Consider the following 17,698-nt stretch of genomic DNA (forward strand, 5'->3'; position numbering starts at 1 on the left):
AGACTCACTATGTAGCCCTGGTTGGCCTGGAACTCACTATGTAGACCAGGTTGACATGGGTCTCACAGAGATCCTCTCGCTTCTGCCTCCTGAGTGCTCCACCCCTCTTGGTGCAGCACATGAGCTTTTAGTAGCCGGGTTCTCTATGGACTCTTGTCATGGTTCAGGCCTCCCGTTCCAGCTCTGAGTTGACTTCAGATCAGAGCTCAGGCCTTCACAGACTCTGAAACACTGTCTAAACACTGTCCATGGAGGATCTGGGATGCCTGAGGGTTGGAGTCTAGCCTGTAGTATCAGACTCAGACTCCAGCCTGGACTGGCATGTCCTGTCCTTGTTAACTTAGATAAGTCAATTGAGTGTTCTAAGATTTTTAGGGCCTGAATACATAGTAAGTAAACATTTCATAAATATTAGCAATTGATAATATGATATCACTTCTGAAAAAATCTTTTAAAAATATAAATATCTAGAATATATCTACTTTGCTCCTGTAATTTACTTTGTGTCCTCCTTTTCAGAATTTTCGTTGAAATACTCTACACCACATACTTTAAAAAAAATCCAAAACTTTTGAATCACGTGGAATTCAATTAACTTTCTGAGACATTTAATACATGTGTAGCACAAGGAAAAGAAGACAATCTGATTTATTTCTAGCATTTGCACTCTGGTACTTAAAAGTCTTCTCTTAAAATAAAAGATGTTGGCCTGGCAAAGTGGCGTATGACTTTAATTCCAGTACTCAGGAGGCAGAAACAGGCAGATTTCTGTGAGAACGAGGTCAATCTAGTTTACATAGCAAGTTCCAGGCCAGCTGGGGCTGCAAGGAGACCCTTCTCAAAACAAAACAAAACAAAAACAAAACAAAACAAAACAAAACCAAACCAGCAACAACAACAAAACCCCCAAAAGCAAGGTGTTAAGGCTGGAGGAATGGCCCAGCCATGGACGTGCTTGCTGCTAAGCCATGAAGACCTGAGTTCAGACTCCCAGCATCTACATTACAAAAGAGAAAGAAAGAAAATAGGGCACAATGGTATGCACCTATTACCCCAGCAGTGGGGATGGAGAGAAAGCAGAATCTGCGGGATTTGGCGGTCAGCCATTCTAGCTGGATCCATGAGACCCTGTCTCAAAAATAATATGGGGAGTAATTGGGGAAGACACCTGGACAACTGGATTCCACTGGCACGTGTGCACATGTGTACCTGTGCACAAATGGACATGCACACTGCCCCTCATGGACACACAGGTGTCTTCATGTATTGGCCATGTATTCATTTTCTAATTGTTATTATAAACATGTGATAGGCTATAAGATATATCTTTCTATCACATGCTCGATCTTTGTGATACATATTTTGGTGGCAACAAGCTAATAAGCAGAAGGCTCTGCACAACAATAGGTGGAGCTCTCACTGTGTGTAGTTTACACTAAGATGCCTTTTTCCTTTATTACCAAAGTTACTATTTGTTTTCTTCTCCATTGTTGTTGGTCCAGTAGTTTCTGTCACCTTCAGGGCAACGTTGAGCCCCTTGTCAGGGCCTGTAGTTCCCACCCCTGAGCTCTTCCTGAAAGCTGTCAACATCACATCTGTTTGATTTCTCCTTTATGTCTTTCAAAATTATATTTATTGTATTTTTGTGACTTTCATACAATATATTTTGATGCTATTTAGACCCTTCCTTTATTTTTACCTCTCTTATAGCCCCCCTACAACCAGTTCTCATGTACTCTGTTAGAGATATTAAAACCCATCAAGTCCAATTTGTGTCCCCAGATGCCCTTCAGTGTGAGTCCATTCACTGGAGTCAGGGTGACCTATCTAGACTCACACCTTTGAAGAAAACCCCTCTTCCAGTAGCTATTGGTTGCCAATAGTTCCTCAGCTGGAGTTGGGGTTGTTACTCATTTCCCCACTTCTATACTGGAATTTTGTCTGTCTTGAACTTGTATGGGTCTTGTGTATGCTGTTAGGATAGCTGTGAGCTCAGATGAGTAACTTCCTAGCTACCTGGAAAAGTCTCCTTCCTTGTGGTTTTCTACCACCTCTGGTTCTTAGACCTTTCTTCAGCAATGGTCCCTGAGCCTTGGGTGACAGAGGTTTATATGTGTCCTATTCAGGGACAAGCATTCTGCAGTATCTTGGTCTCCATACTTTGACCAGTTGTGGCTTTCTGGGTTAATCACCATCTGTTGCATGAGGAAGCTTCTCTGGTTGAGATGCATTGATATCCTTTCTCCTTTGTTTACTCATATTCAAAATCATCCAATGATTTCTTCACCACAGACTATAGAGCAGAGAGTGTGCATTTCACTGAAGCTGCTTCTCAGTGTCCTTCTCTCCATCAGGTTATACAATCCTTGCTAAAGCTTCTTTTTAATATTTTATTTATTATTTTCATTTTATGTGTATGAGTGTGTTGTCTGCATACACCTGTGTCATGCAATGCCCAAGGAAGTCAGAAGAGGCTGTGGAATTCCCTGGAACTGGAGTTACGGACAGTTGTTAGCTGCCACGTGGGCACTGAGAATTGAACCCAAGTCCTCCGCAAGAGCAACCAGTGCTCTTAACTACTGAGCCATCTCTCCATCCCGTCCTTGCTAATTTTTAATTATCAATCGGAAGGGGGTAGATCCCTTACTTAAATGTCTTTGCAGCCAGCTTGGATGTATTTGTCTTTTGGATTCCTGACTTCCCTAGGGCAAGGACAATGCCTTTATCATGGCTGACCCTTTTAATAGCAAGCCAACATAATAGTAAATAGTTATTGAATTCAACTGAATATGATTGTTTCACTTTCTAAGGAACTACAGCCTGACATTGAGAAGGGGCATATCAAACTAATTTCAGACATTGAAAAGTCTATTGATTTTTCACATAATGAAAAGCATTGTGTGTTCCTACATTTAAAGCAACTTGGATATTTTAAATTTGTTGATATGCTACATTCTTTAAAATGGCCATGAGAATAATTTTCATTTCATTTATTTGTAAACTAATTACTGATGTATTAACATTTTTTTAATTGTTTCTTTTTCCAGTCAGCATGAGATTAATTTATAAATTAATTGAGAGAAAAGGAATGGATCAGAAGAAAAAGAAAGTAAAAATACTTTAAATGGGATAGAAACATATATATATATGCATGCTGACTACAAGAAATGAGAAAAATTTGCAAACAATGTATACTAAAACCACATAGTCATAATCCACATAGCAGTGTTTGAATCAACAATGGAACCTAAGTGCATTTTACCCAGTGACATTGTAGCCCTTTTAATTGTGCTCTATGATATTAGCATAATGACAAACCACCTGATGATACATGTTTTGGAAGATAAGATAATTCATGAGCATACTAAAATATGAATGATCAAGAAAGAAGTAGAGATATAGGAGAAAAATGTTTAATATCAACCATCAGTGATTTTTTATGTACATATATATGCATATACACAGACACATATGTATGTAAAACAACCTTTTGTCCCAAGGACTATGGCAGAGAACGTTGCTAAAAGTACTGATCTGTCCTCCTCTGATGGTCCCTCTTAGGGGTAATTTTCAGCTTAGTTCATATTCAGAGAAGAAAAGTCTTGACAAGATGCTATTGTAATCATAGCCAACCCTTCTTCCTTTTGAGGTTTGATTATCTTTCACAGAGTCAGTTGTCACTTGTAAATAATGCTTTATTGTTTTTGACAGTCATTTAGTAAGATGAGGAATGAAATGCTTCACTTCACTGTGGATGGAATCCAGCTCACATGACACTCACACTTAACAGTTTCTCAGTAACACGTGTATAGACTCATGTGACAGTCCCAACTGACCCATGTCATGACCATATTATTTGATTATTTCCTTCTAGAAACACCCTCTGCCTAAACCTTCCTGGCATCTGCTTCCCTCTTACCGGAGATACTCAGTCAACTTTGGTGGCCTCTCCCTGATACTCACTTAACTCCAGCTTTCTATCTTGGACTTTCCTGTTATATGATTTGGAGATCTGCTTCATGTTCAGAGTCACAACATCCATGAATGTGCTTCAGTCCAGCGTGCAGTGTGAGCCCGACCTCTGCATGCAAATGCTTCTAAAGGATTTCACATAGACTCCCCAGCACGTTTGTTGTTGTTTTTGCTTTTTAATTCCATGAAAATATCCATTCTCTACCCACAGCAGGTCATGAACATATCTGCTCTCTACCCACAGCAGGTCATGCTGTGTACAAACACACATGTGAACACCTCTTTTACCATTCACTCTTCCCTCTCCCCAATTCCAAAGACACCAAGTCCTGGGAGTGACTTCACAGTGTTTCAAGGCCCCTTTCGTCTCCCAGGTTTCTTTTGGGAAATCAGCATCTCTTTTAGGAGACCTTCATTCCTGATTGTGCTTCCTGTAGTCTTGGGATTTCCCTGCCTCTAACTTCATCTTGTGTTTGTCCATTTTACATCTTACAGAATTTGATCTGTAATTTGAATGATTCTCCATCAGACAGTCTTTAAAGACATCACTCTGCTGGCTGTCTAAAGACTGTGAGATAAAACCCAAATTCTTATTCTTTTAGAACTACACATTATATTCACTAAGTCACAGTTAAAACGTACATTCAAGGAACCCCTCCAGCACCTGCCCCATCAGCCAGTCATGAACCATAGATGTCTCAATAACAAGACCCCCCTGTGGATGTTAATGGCACATTCTGTCTCGTCTGTATTGTGTGGCTCTATTTTATCTATATCTCACACTAAACATCTCACCAGGGGCAGGTAGCTGCTATATTTGTTCATATTATCTCCCTAACTATATGCCATTGTGTTTTGACGGTAGTAAGTACCCATTGAATAATCATTATCTAAATAAGTGGTACATCTAGATACACATTTTTATAGACTTTACAGGCTTAGAATTATTGCTAGTGTCTTTTTTATTATATATATATATATTACTTTAAGCGTTAAAGAAACTACTGAGTTTAAAAAATATATTTGAGTTTTTGAAATAAAATGTTAGAAAAGAGTATAAGGCTGGGATAGTGCACGCCTGAATTCCCAGCTGCTCGGGAGAGTTCAAGACCAGCCTGGATAAAATAGCAAAACACTGTCAAAAATAAATAAACAGAAGCAGGAATCTAGCTTCATTGAGAAAAAAAATGTGCTACTGTAAATGTGCTAATATAAAGATGATACACATATATGTATATAAGTTCTATATTTATATGGATGAATAAAACTTGAAACATTTTAAGAAATCTTTTTTTTTTTCAGGACAAAACTCAATTTCACCCAGCAATGGTAAGAAATATTTGACCTTTATATTGTTGTTATTTTTCATTGAAATAATCATTTATTAAAAGTCAATGTAAGTTTGCATTTATTTGGCAAAGAAATAATTTTAAAGAAGAAATTTTTAAATACTGAATGGTTCCTGACATGCATGTGTCTCTAAAATTCTTTCTTATGATATATAAAGCTCAATGACTATTTGAACATATTTTCAAATTATGTATTATTGTGTTTAATTAAACCATAACTTTTTAAAATTGAAAATAAATGGCATGACATGCTTCCAATCCCCTTTAAAAAGAATTTTAACACTGCAAATAAAAGCTTAATCACAAAACTTTATAGATCAAAGATGAGTTAAGAAATTAATAAGAAAGTGGAGGGAAGTCTAAAAATGATGTTATGTTTATTTAAGAACTAATACATTTTATACATTAATTAGATTTAGAATTTGTTTATATTTGGAATTAAATATATCCTTATATTTAAGTTAATTTTATAATGATTTTCCAAGAGCAATTTTCCTTTCTCCAAGGTATACAAAAGCTTTGACTATTAAGATTTTATAATAATCATCTTCAAATTTTCTTATTCTAAGTCAATTAATCTTCTTAAAGCCTCTGAGTTGTGTGACAAAGGAATTTAAGCAACGAAGCTGTTGCCAGTAAATTAAAATGTATTAGACTCTTAATTATAGAGAGATTAAACTGTAGAGAAATTGAATTCCTTAAATAGTATTGTTGCTGAAAATACTTATTTTCTGACGAAGTGTTGATTGGTGGTGTGCCTTAAGAAGACGAGTAAAAGCAAAAGATTCTCCTGCTTTAATAAGTACAATGCAAAATTCAAGTGAGCTATATCTGACTTATTCTAAAAGTTAGATCATTACAAGAATTGTTTGTCAGTAAATGAAAATTTATTCCAAATGCTGAAACACTGTACAGATACTAACAAAACTCACACCTGAGCGTGTAAAAGGAGCATATCCTTTCATTTTGAAAAGATTTAACAATAACATTAGAATTTTACAGTTTTCTTATACAACATAACGGGCTGTGATCATTTTATAACAACTTCTCAAATGAAACTAAGCATTCTCTTTTACAAAGTATAAGCTAATCTCAGCCACATGTATGAGGTGTTTTTGTAGAAGACGGAAGGGTGTGGGGAGAACAATGAATGCGTTCTTAAAACTGTAGCTCACTTTTCACCTTGTTAAGAGTTTCCATTGTTTCTGCACTGGCTGCTATAACAAGCCTACAGTGGATGAAACTGGGTAAGTTAGCATTGTGACCTGAATGCAAGGGAGAAAGGATTCCTCCAATATCACCAATGAGAATGTAGCCAGTGGAAGCCCTCAATCTCCTTAGTGAGGATTGAAAGACAATGTGGAATGGGTAATTCTGCAATCATAAATTCCATTTGTGAAACTTGAGCTTAAGCCTGTGCAAAGACACTAAGGCTTCTACTTAGGAGAGACTTCTCTGGATATTCTTCTTCATAATCCAGGACTGATTTGATTTGCTGGAAATAGTCTTTAGGAACGTCATGTTTCAAAACAGCATAAAGCTCTTACACTGAGTGTTCTGAGTAATGCTTCTGAAGTCTCCTTGTGATTAGACCTAGTAGAAGAATGGGAGTGGGTGGTGAAGGAGAGCTGCAGCATGTCAACGGGAGCAAAACTGCAGCCCTGCGGGTGCTAAAGTCAATCTAACCTGAAAACAACGAACTGTTATCAATAATCACGGCAGTGAGCTAACATGCATGCACGGGGACTTTAAACTCCTCCTCCAATCTCTCCTCCCTCTCCCCCTTTCTGTCTGTCTTTTCCTTCCTTCCTTCCTTCCTTCCTTCCTTCCTTCCTTCCTTCCTTCCTTCCTTCCTTCCTTCCTTCCTTCCTTTCTTTCTCTCTTTCTTTCTCTTTCCCTCCCTTCCTCCCTTCCTTTTTCTCTTTCTTTCTGTCTCCCTCTCTTCTTTTACCTATCCCCTCTTCCTTTTATTCAATGAACAGAAAATGAGAGACTACTAGGTTAGATTTCCTGATGCTGAAGACTGGAAATATTATTTATCTACTGCCTATTACTTACTTAGTTATCTTGGCATATAATTATGAATGGAAGAATGCCACTAACTAGATTTATTTGTAAGTTACATGGTTATGAAATTTTAGATATTAGACATTTTCACTAGAAAGAATGTGTACCTAATGTACCATCATGTTGGGTATCTATAATTACATTATAGTTGTGCATTAATTCATGTATGTTGGCATTGGAGTAGTTCAATTTGTCCAGACTGATTTTGTCTTTATTTAGAAAAAGGTAATTTAATTTGAGAATGTGTTAGTAAGTGAAAATACAATTTCTTTGTATCATTTTCTTAATTTTCTGTCAGCAACACCCCAATTTTAGTATTTAATATTTTTCTGTTTCATCACCTATCTATTTTAGTTTCTCTCCTTTCTTCCACTACCCATATTTGGGACATCCCTTTACTCACCCTTGTTGAATTGAATTAATTGAAACACCTAGTTTTCATTAACTGAATATTTTTGAAAGTATGTTTTACTTTTAAAAGAAGTTAATGCACATTAAACACAAAATATTTAGAAAAAATACACTTCTATAATCCCATAGAGAAGATGACATTTAAAAAACTAAATTTGAGCTATTTATTTTTTCGTTCACAAAAAGAAATACACCTTTCAGTAAAGTAGCACAAAAAATGAATTAAAGACATTTACTCTGCTGTGCTGTTTCCCTGTGGAAAACTTTCAGCGTTGCTTCCCCACAATAACTGAGCAGGTTTGTGTTTCACTACAGACTGTCACCCTGTTCCTCTTTTTAACTTGAATTAGAACGAGAGACAATTTCATAAATGTGGGTCATTTGTCCCCGTTTGTGAATTTTGCTTTCCAGTTTTTAAAACCCCACATTTCTCTTTTTATTTGCGTTTGATTTTTTAAAAAATCTGCAAGTACATGGGAAAATTTTTTGAGACAGGGTATCCTTGTAGCCCAGGCTGTCCTAGAACTTACAATCCTCCTACTTCAGTCTCTGAAGAGATGGAATTTCCCGGCATGATTCATATACCTGGTTTATCAGAAATTTTCTTTCTCTTTACTCCTAGAATACTAACTCTCCTAATAATTTCTTTCTGGCTTTATCATTCTCCATTATTTTTTATCATCTATAAGTTTTTTCAAATTTCCTTTAGGTGTCTTTACTCACTGGCTTTCATTCTTTGGAACTCAATACCTTTGGGAAGCTGGAAACCCAACAATTCAACAGGAAGAGAGCAGAGGGGAATTGCTTCCAAGTCTGTTTCCCTGATTTACTTTTTAACTAATATTTTGTGTCTTTAAAAATCTATATTTTCATGTTATGTTTACATGTTCACATTTACATATGTGCAATATATATTTAAAAATCTACAACCATACAGTGATGCATATGTGTATATGTATATACGTCTGTATATATGTATATATACCATAAATCCCATATAGTTGATGTCTGGGTGTAGGGGCTGGAAAATGAGTAAATGCAGATGAACAGACATTTCAGGATATGAGTTACATGTTTATTTTCTTCTTCTTCCATCTCCCATTAACATAACAGGATTGACCACGACCTTGAAGGCCCTTCCTCAGACTCAAAGTGACCCCTTACCTACTCTCACCACTGAACTCACATTTGCAGGCATCTCTGAAAGAGAAAATGACTCCTCAGAGACCATTAACCTTCCAGGTGATCATTTAACCTAAGTCTCCCAGACACTTTGGAGAATGCTAGTATTCATGTTATAACAGGCTGACACACTGATGTTCCTAACCAAAATGGTATTGGGGCAAACTTGCCTGTTAATAGATTTCTAAAGGGATCCAGATATTTTCTCCTTATATGTGCAGTTTTTAAGAATTTGCTGTTATTCAAGTAAATAAGGTGCAGAAGGAACCAGGTATCTATGAAGATTAGTTGGTAAAGATAAATCAGGCAAGATATTAAAAAGATAGGAGAGGAGGGAGGAAAGACCCCTAAATAAAATCAGCAGGGAACTTTCTCTGGTGTCCTCAGAGCTCCACATTTTACCCACCTCTCGGAAGCTCCCTTCTGCTCTGATAGGGCAGAATTCCCTCTTTCATGGTTTGGCCAGTTCTGTCTTTCTCATGTCTTGAAGGAAAATATTCTCATTTCTTTGTACCATTCTAATTCACATTATCAGAAATTATTGAAGACAGACCACTATTTTTTTAACAATGTACCCTAAGAATGAAGAATTCAGTTTTGTTATGTGTTTTTTTTCCGGAGAAATTTGGATCACTTCAGTTCTCAGAAAAATTAACAAAAATTGTGAAACTTAATAGTGGAATGTAAAGTAATATAGCCATGTTGGTGGCAAATGTCAGACTAGCGTGACAGGTGTTTTTGTCAGGCAAGGCCAGTGGCATTCCCTAGGACTTTAGCATAGCAGTTGGTTGGAATTTCTTTTTGTTCAGCATTGCATATGACAATGTAGGCAGTTCATGTGTCTGTCAACAAGAGGGTTGTACATACAGTTCTGAAATGACATTCTGTGACCCCTTTTTCCTGGGCAAACAGGTTTATAAACACACTTTGATAAGACACTAAACCATTCAACTCCTTAACAAAGCCATTTATCTTAGTTTGTAAAACAGACAAGTATGCATAACATCAGCAAAGAATTTACAGTGTTTTTAGTAGAATGCTGATAAGTCTGTGAGTAAGCAGTTAAATAAATAATGTCTTCTTTTTGCAAGCTCAGGACTTCATATTTAATCTGTATTTATCCCTGCCATCAGCAGAGTAGACACTAAGAACCCATGTAAGCCTCAGAGCTTACTGTCCAAAGCTCTTATAAAGGGGATGTAAGGTTGAGGGCTGCTGATGTTGGGTGAGCATATAGCTAGGCCTTGTTATTGCCCACAGGGTGGCATGCAGTTTTCCATTTTAAATCTCTACATTTTTCTTCACATACACAACACACACACACACACACACACACACACACACGCACACACACACACACCATTCCTCTTTATTCACAAATGTTACTTTTAATCTAACACAATTTAAAATTCTAAATTTGAAGGTAGACCATTTAAGGAAAACTTGAAGATGAAATTGATTGGAAATACGGATGAATAATGTTAAAATATTTATGCTACACAATTTTTTGTTTGTTCTGGAACTCACTATGTAGACCAGGCTGGCCCCGGTCTCATAAAGATACACCTGTCTTTGCCTCCCGAGTACTGGGATTAAGGGTATGTGACATCATACCCGTTAAGCTGACACAATTTGATGGTGGAATCTTGGAAAATTTCTTATGCTTCAAATAAAGCATATTATTTCTTCTAGAAAACAGTTTGGTATTGAGTGACATTTCCAAAATCTGTTGGGATGAATTCTATGTATTATATTTATGATGGATTAATATTTGGAATGCAATCAAAATTTTCTCATTGATGTACTTGGGAAAAATCCTTTAATTCATTTTTTCCTAATGAAGTACACTACCAAAACTGTCCTGTTTTGGTGATTATGGTTAAGTTTCCACATAGTAAACTGAAATATGGAATACTGTTTTTATAAGATAGCATTTGCATTTTGTAAAAGCATATAGAATGATGTGTGCATGCAAATTCTTTGGATGTATGTCATAATAGAAATAGCCTCTCGAGTTCTATTCTTTAAATATATCAATTAAATCATTATTATACCTCCTCCATATTCTTGGCATTTGAGTCTGTGAGTATGTGTGTGTGTGTGTGTATGTGTGTGTGTAAGGACACACTCATGATGATTTCCACAGTTTTTCTAACCATAAATATCAATCTGTTAAAACTGCCAACATGGCAGTTTAAAAGACTTTATGTTGATTTTGCATGTCTTTAATATTTCATAAATATAAGCATCTTTTCATATACACTTTTGGCCATCGTACACATTATTCAGATGTCTGCTACACTGCTTGTCCATTCTCCTGTTTCTTCTTTGTGATTTTTAAAACATTTTATTTTTTATTTTTATTTTATGTGTATGGGTGTATTGCCTGCATGTATGTGAGTGCACCCATGTCCTGCAATGCCATGGAGGTCAGAAGAGGGTTGTCCTAGTTTGTTTCTCCATTGCTGTGACAAAACACTCTGACCACTACCAACTTGGGGAGGAAAGGCTTTATTCAGTTTACATCTCCCTGATCACAGTTCATTAGGAATCCCAAGGTAGGAACTCAGGGCAGGAACCTGGAGGCAGGAGCTAGTGCACAGGCCATGAAGGAACACTGGTTACTGACTTGCTCCCCCAGCCCCTGCTCAGCCTGCTTTCTTATACAACACAGGGCCACCTGCCTAGGGGAGGCACCACCCATAGTGGGCTGGGGGGCCTTCCCACATCACTCAACAATCATGAAGGTGCCCCATGGGCATGGCCACAGGCCAGTCCAATGAAGGCAATTCCCCAATTTAGGCTCCCTCAACCCAGGTGTGTCAAGTTGACATCAAAGATATCCAGCACAAGGGTGCTGGATTCCCCTGGAACCGAGTTAAGGAAGGTTCTTAGCTGCCATGTGCATGCTGGGAATTGAACCCAGGTCTTCTGCAAGAGCAGTCAGTGCTCTTACCTGCTGAGTTATCACTCCAGCCCTTTTTGTGAGTTTTATGAAGTATTTTAGCATATCAGAATCTCCTGATAGTCTGTCTATAAGGAAACTTTCTGTCCCAGATGTTAGTTTGTAGAGTTGATAGCAATCCAATAAGCTTATCATAATTGGGAAATCAAAAAAAAAAGAGATGTAACAGGAACTGAGGAGGCACCTTCTTGCCTGGGGAACCCAAAAATGTTAATAATTGAGTCACGACACAGTTTGGCATATTTACTCCTTGTAAATGTCTGGGTGTTGAAATTTTCATCAGTAGATGAAATTGATGTAATGGTCTCACTTTCTAACCTTAGGTTTTGCATCCACACTGCCGCCTCACCTTTCCTCGCAGCCCGACCTGCAGGCGCCCTCTACCAGAGGAGCTGACACTCAGACACTCAGCAACCAGGCTGACCTTACCACACTCACGCCTGCTGCCGGTGGGCACAATCTATCAGGTTTGCGGGACCTTTAGACATGTGCAAGCAGGATAAGAATTTAGCAGTTCGCATTTAGGAGTGGAGTGCGGAAGTGCAGTCACCGGTTCAATGTGGAGTCCATGCTGGCTGATAAATTAGGAAATTCAGAGTCACTCTTAGGATGTGAAACCTTGTTAGGTCATTCTAACAGAGATGAAAGCACAATCAGAATTATTACAGCAAAAATGGGCTCAAGAGGAAATGATAACCTGATACTGTAGTTCTCTGTACTTCATACAGTATTGTTTAATGAAACTTCTTTTGCTAGTAATAAAGAATAATATACACTAATCTTTAAGACCTTGAACCAACAGATTACTGTCAAGAGAAGATTCTTATTATCCATGAAAACTTGTCCTCTAAGGAATGAGAAAGAGACGCTCACGTTTTCCATTCAATACCAGACTTACTTTCAACATCATATCTGTTCTTACAACAGTGTAAAATTGTCTCTCCTTGCTCTTCCAAATCAGTGTATAAATCATTTCATGGTGCCCCTCTTTATGAAAGAAAACAAGTATGTCCTTTCTCAGGTTGTAGGTCCCTACAGCCGGACATATAAATTCAGCGGGCTGGGTTCTTGCCATTTAGACATCTATGTGGGGGCCTCCTGGCTGGCAGGAAAGAGGTCTTGCTTTAGGAATGAATCAGGCATGGAAATCAAGCTCACAAATAAGATATTGTTATTTGGAAGTGTTAATATTGCTCCCTCAGCCTAAAAGCTATCACAGGCAATTCACATATGTTAAACAATTTAGAGATACCCTCACCCTGCCACATCCCACTTACTCCAGCTGCCATGGAAACCAGAGTAAAATAATGTGACATTTTAGCAAATCCGTAGATGCAGAAGTTGTGGAAGGAAAGAAGCAGTGACCAGAGGACTGGTCCCTGAGAGCTGTCCTCACACAAACCAGCCTGCTTTGCCCTTGATCAAAGAATTCTTGGCTCATTGGCTAATTTTACTAATTAAAGATGTATCAAACTTAGTCAATCTAATTAAAGTTGCAAATGGTGCTCTTAAACGGTGGCTGAGAGTATCTAGCTAATGAGGGAAAAAGTTTTCAAATGAGGAGGGACACTAGGGAATCTGGAGAGGGTGAGAGTAGGGGTTCGAGACAGCAGGAGGACAAGAGGAGGCTGGGAGGAAGAAGTAGGGGCTAGAGAGGGGGAAGTAGAAAAGAAGGCGGAAGGAGGCTGACAGGCAAATGCAGCTGTTTCTGAAATTTACAGATGGCCAGTTTGTGTTTAAATGAAACCTTCACAGGACAGAATGCACAGACCTGCTTTCCTGTCATTTTAAATATCTTCATGGTTTCCAGAACTGTTTTCATTCTATTCTGTGGTTTAGACAAACTTGAGAGTTTAGAGGCTTTTGAAGACTGAGCTGAGATCAAACTCAATTGGGAGGGAGATGCATTTCGAGTTCCCAAAGCATGTGTGTGATAATATATAGACTCACTCCAAACAATTGAGAGATGCCACATACTCATATCAAAGCTGTGTTCAGAACAGGCAATGGATCACCGATGAAACACAGAGCACTGTACTGAACACTGAAGCATGTGCTCTCTGACCTCACAAGGAAAACTAGTTCCCATGACTGAACTGAATATCCTGGGGATCTCAACTTGAGATAACCAGAGCTCTCAAACAGGGGCTAGCTCATATCTGCTTTACTTTCTCTGCGACAGTTACTTAGTGCTGGTCATCTGGTGGGTAACCAATGAGTATACGTTGCTCACCTCTTCCAGAGTTCTGGCTGTGATATATGGGGAAAGATGTAATATGTATTAAGTGCTTTGAAGTCCAACTTCAAATGAATGTCTAAGCAGGATCTGCAGATTAATTAGCTGTAAAACTAGAGTCTACACTGATGAGATCAGATAAAATTGGAAACTAACAGAGTTGTGTCAGTTTAACGGAAAGTGTTTTGGTTCAAAACCAATTTCATTTCTTTCTGACATCAGAGCCTACTTAGTGAAAGCAGAATTGTAACCATAAGAAAGAGAATCTCCAGGCTCAGATCTGCACAGGAAGGAGTCCATTCAGTTCTATTTAAAGAAAATAAGAACTAAGCACCTGTGCACAGGGATCGTTCCCCAGAGGGGCAGCCATGATGGCTGTCAGCTGGAGCCAGGCCCCTCTTATAGGAGTCACATTTGCCTGGTGTGGCCTCAGCACTACCTAGACAGTGCCTCTCTCTCCTTGCTTTGATGAATTTTTAATAGCACCTAAGGCAGTCCTGGGCGGAGAGGCTTGACGTCCCTGGGTGATCTAAACTATTATGCAAGGCCCCGGCTATGTTTTTAGTCTGTAGACTAATACCAGAGCTACATGGGTTTCCCATTGTCTGCCCATAAGGTGTTCTTTTCTGCAAGTCCTCTTATTCTGTATGTTCTGTGGAACGCATACATCGTGGTATGGCAGAGATGCCTGGTTGCTCAGTGCCCTGCCTTAGCTGTGTTGGGTGTCTAGCCACTGTCTTTCTGCGGCAGGCTGGAGTGAAGTGCTGGTGGCTCTTTGATTGCAGGTGTGCGGGGGGAGAAGACTACACCTGGAGCCTTTCCTGCAGACGCAGCCCTCCCCGAAGCCACCCTCAGCTCTGCACGCAACAGCTCTGCTGCCTCACCTGCACACACCTCCAACATCAGCACCACAGATCACTCCTCAGGTGTGACCATTATGTGCCATGTGGTTTAGGCTATGGAGGCTCAAAACTTGAATTCGTTTTTAAAAAATTTTCCTGCAGCTGTTATTTTCATTTTAATACAAAATTAGGCAAAAGAACCTTATGTGGAAACTTTTGCAGGACACATGTGATTTTATTATTAATAGAAATTTCATGACAAAGAGAGCATTAAATAGACATAAAGGTCTTATAATCCTGGATCAAATCCAACTTCTTCAATTTTCTAACCAATCTAGGAAAAGTTACTAGTACTAATTTTCTCCTCTGTAAAAGTGGATCTAATAATACTCATTTCATAAGATTGATATGAAGACTGAATATGCAAAAGGTTTGCCATAATGGATATAACAAAGGTAACCACTGCTCTAATTACATCTAAAATAAGGAGATTTGTAATTCAAACAGAAAATGCTAGTTTGAGGAAGATTGCATATCAGGTAAGACTTGTACTAAGGAGTCAATGGCCTTCCTTTCCACTTATGTTTAAAATTACTTGAAATGTTAGTTTTCTGAAAGGGCTATTTGTACCTAAGTGTGGCTCACTTTGTTATTTTGAAATGTCCACGTGTCAATTCAAATGAGGACGCCTAGAGCTAAGAATCAATTAGGAAATTATGTTTGCTAAAGAGTTTTGACCTCAACCTTCAAGATGATAAGTTCATTAACATTTATCCTTCTGTTCATTTCCTTGCAGGTTTCAGCCTTACAGTCACTGCATCATCCACTCTGAACCTTGCAACAGACATTGTCACTCCAAGCACTGCAATAGGTGACAACCTTACCCTCAGTCATGCAGGCACACCACCACCAGTGCCGGGGGTGTCCCACAGAGCTCCCCAACTTCTCTACTTTGGACTGCTTTCTTTGTGGAGTTTATTCAGAGTTCTCATCCCAACGGGTGCAAGCAGAAGTTAGACACCTATCCATGTAGCAGAGTCATTTCTGGGACCACTGGGATATGTTACTGCCATGACTAACAAGATTTGTGTAGTTTATGAAAGCACGCATGAGAAATAACCAAATCTGTTAGAACTTATTTCTTGAAGAGCAAATATAGTGTGCAAAAAAGTAATTCCACCAAAGATATCCTTCATTCCATGTAGGAGAGGCAGTAGACTCATTACAGTTTCAGGCAGGTAGTGAGGGGTATGGAGACGAAGGTCAGGCCCCTCCTGGGAAGGGCTACAGCAAGCAGTGGCACTGTCTATGGTCAGTGAAGCCAGAGCCTGCAAGCATACCATTCTCTCCCAGGTTCTTCCAACTCTAAGAAGATTAGCAGAGATCTCGTTGCTTCCCAAGACCACATTTCCTCTCAACCCTTTAATTAAATGCACACATTAATACAAGACACTTGGTTTTTATGTACGTGGGAAGCATGCAGAGGTTAAACTAGGGAACAAAGTAGCCCTTCTCTCTTAATCCCTGATTTTTAAAACAAAAATGTACAACCTTCACTCTATGGGAGCTATAATTATGGAAATCTAGTTTGAGATTAGCAAAAGAGAATGGGGACCTGTAAAATACTTTAGGCACTGTAGAGATGTGGTCTTGTCAGCATGCTGACATCAGATCTATGCCAACAAGTCTTAATATTGGTACATTTGTGTTTACTGGATACCATAATAAGGATATTTTATATAATTATATAATTTGAGCCTTAGTTTATAACATTTGCAGCTTTTGGATAAAAATAAGATTCTAGGCAAGCTGCATTATGTGGTAAACCAAAGGAGATTGACTTCACAGTTTATGATGTTGGAACATTGTAAATCACTTTCTCCCCAATGAGCAGAGCAGATACATTCTAAAACCAAACTTTAATAATTTGCCCCTTTTTTTCTGTTACAGCTACAACTCAACCTAAACCATCATGTGGTAAGCCTGTTTACTTAGAGGCAGCCTATATAACTTGGGAATAGCATTTTGATTATTTCTGTCTTCATTCCATGCTTTCAAGCTCAACTCACTGTCTCTAATTTCTCATGACTAGCTCTAAATCTTAAGAGTCATTATCTCAGTGGCAAGATGCTTGAGTTGCACATTCCAAATTGACTTTGAATACCAGTACTAAAAACTACTAGCCAGGCAACCTTGATGACGTCATCTAATTACACTTTAGGTATTTGAAAAATGAAATGAAAGTAAGTTTGCTTTGAGTCGGGATAAGGATACTATATGAGGCTAAACAGTGTTTGCCTCTCTGTTTCTTTGTCGCTTGCTCTCTTTCTCTCTTCCCCTTCTGTCGTGCGAGGGCCATCTCTGTATAGTTATGTGTGAGGACAGCGTAAGTCTATCTGCTCTCATTTCCTTCCTGCCCTCATGGCAGAAGCAGCCATAACTCCATTCTTCCAGGTCAAGGTTAAGTGGAGGCAATAGAGGAAAACACATAATATTATCTGGACCCTACACTCATGACACATGTACATGTGCAACCCCCTACGCACACAAACAAAAAAAATTAAAACTGAGTGAGTAAATTAATAATTGTTAGGATTTTTTATCATCAGTAGAAATTGTTGACCTTATATAAAAGTGTTTATGAAGGATGTATTATTATCTGTAATAATATTAT

The 17,698-nt window shown here is 38.4% G+C and overlaps 1 protein-coding gene across 1 annotated transcript in view; it reads left to right on the plus strand.

The window, feature by feature from the left end:
* Positions 1–17,698, plus strand: part of Ptprc (protein tyrosine phosphatase receptor type C) — a 131,842-nt gene that overhangs the window by 47,798 nt on the left and 66,346 nt on the right. Inside the window, exons 3-5 of the mRNA XM_008830396.3 lie at positions 5,275–5,301; positions 15,821–15,895; positions 16,975–17,001. Coding sequence (XP_008828618.1) covers positions 5,275–5,301; positions 15,821–15,895; positions 16,975–17,001 — 129 coding nt within the window. The remainder of the gene's footprint in view (positions 1–5,274; positions 5,302–15,820; positions 15,896–16,974; positions 17,002–17,698) is intronic.

The sequence above is a fragment of the Nannospalax galili genome, unplaced genomic scaffold (genome assembly GCF_000622305.1).
Source record: "Nannospalax galili isolate Female #2095 unplaced genomic scaffold, S.galili_v1.0 scaffold113, whole genome shotgun sequence".
Classification (NCBI taxonomy): Eukaryota; Metazoa; Chordata; class Mammalia; order Rodentia; family Spalacidae; genus Nannospalax; species Nannospalax galili.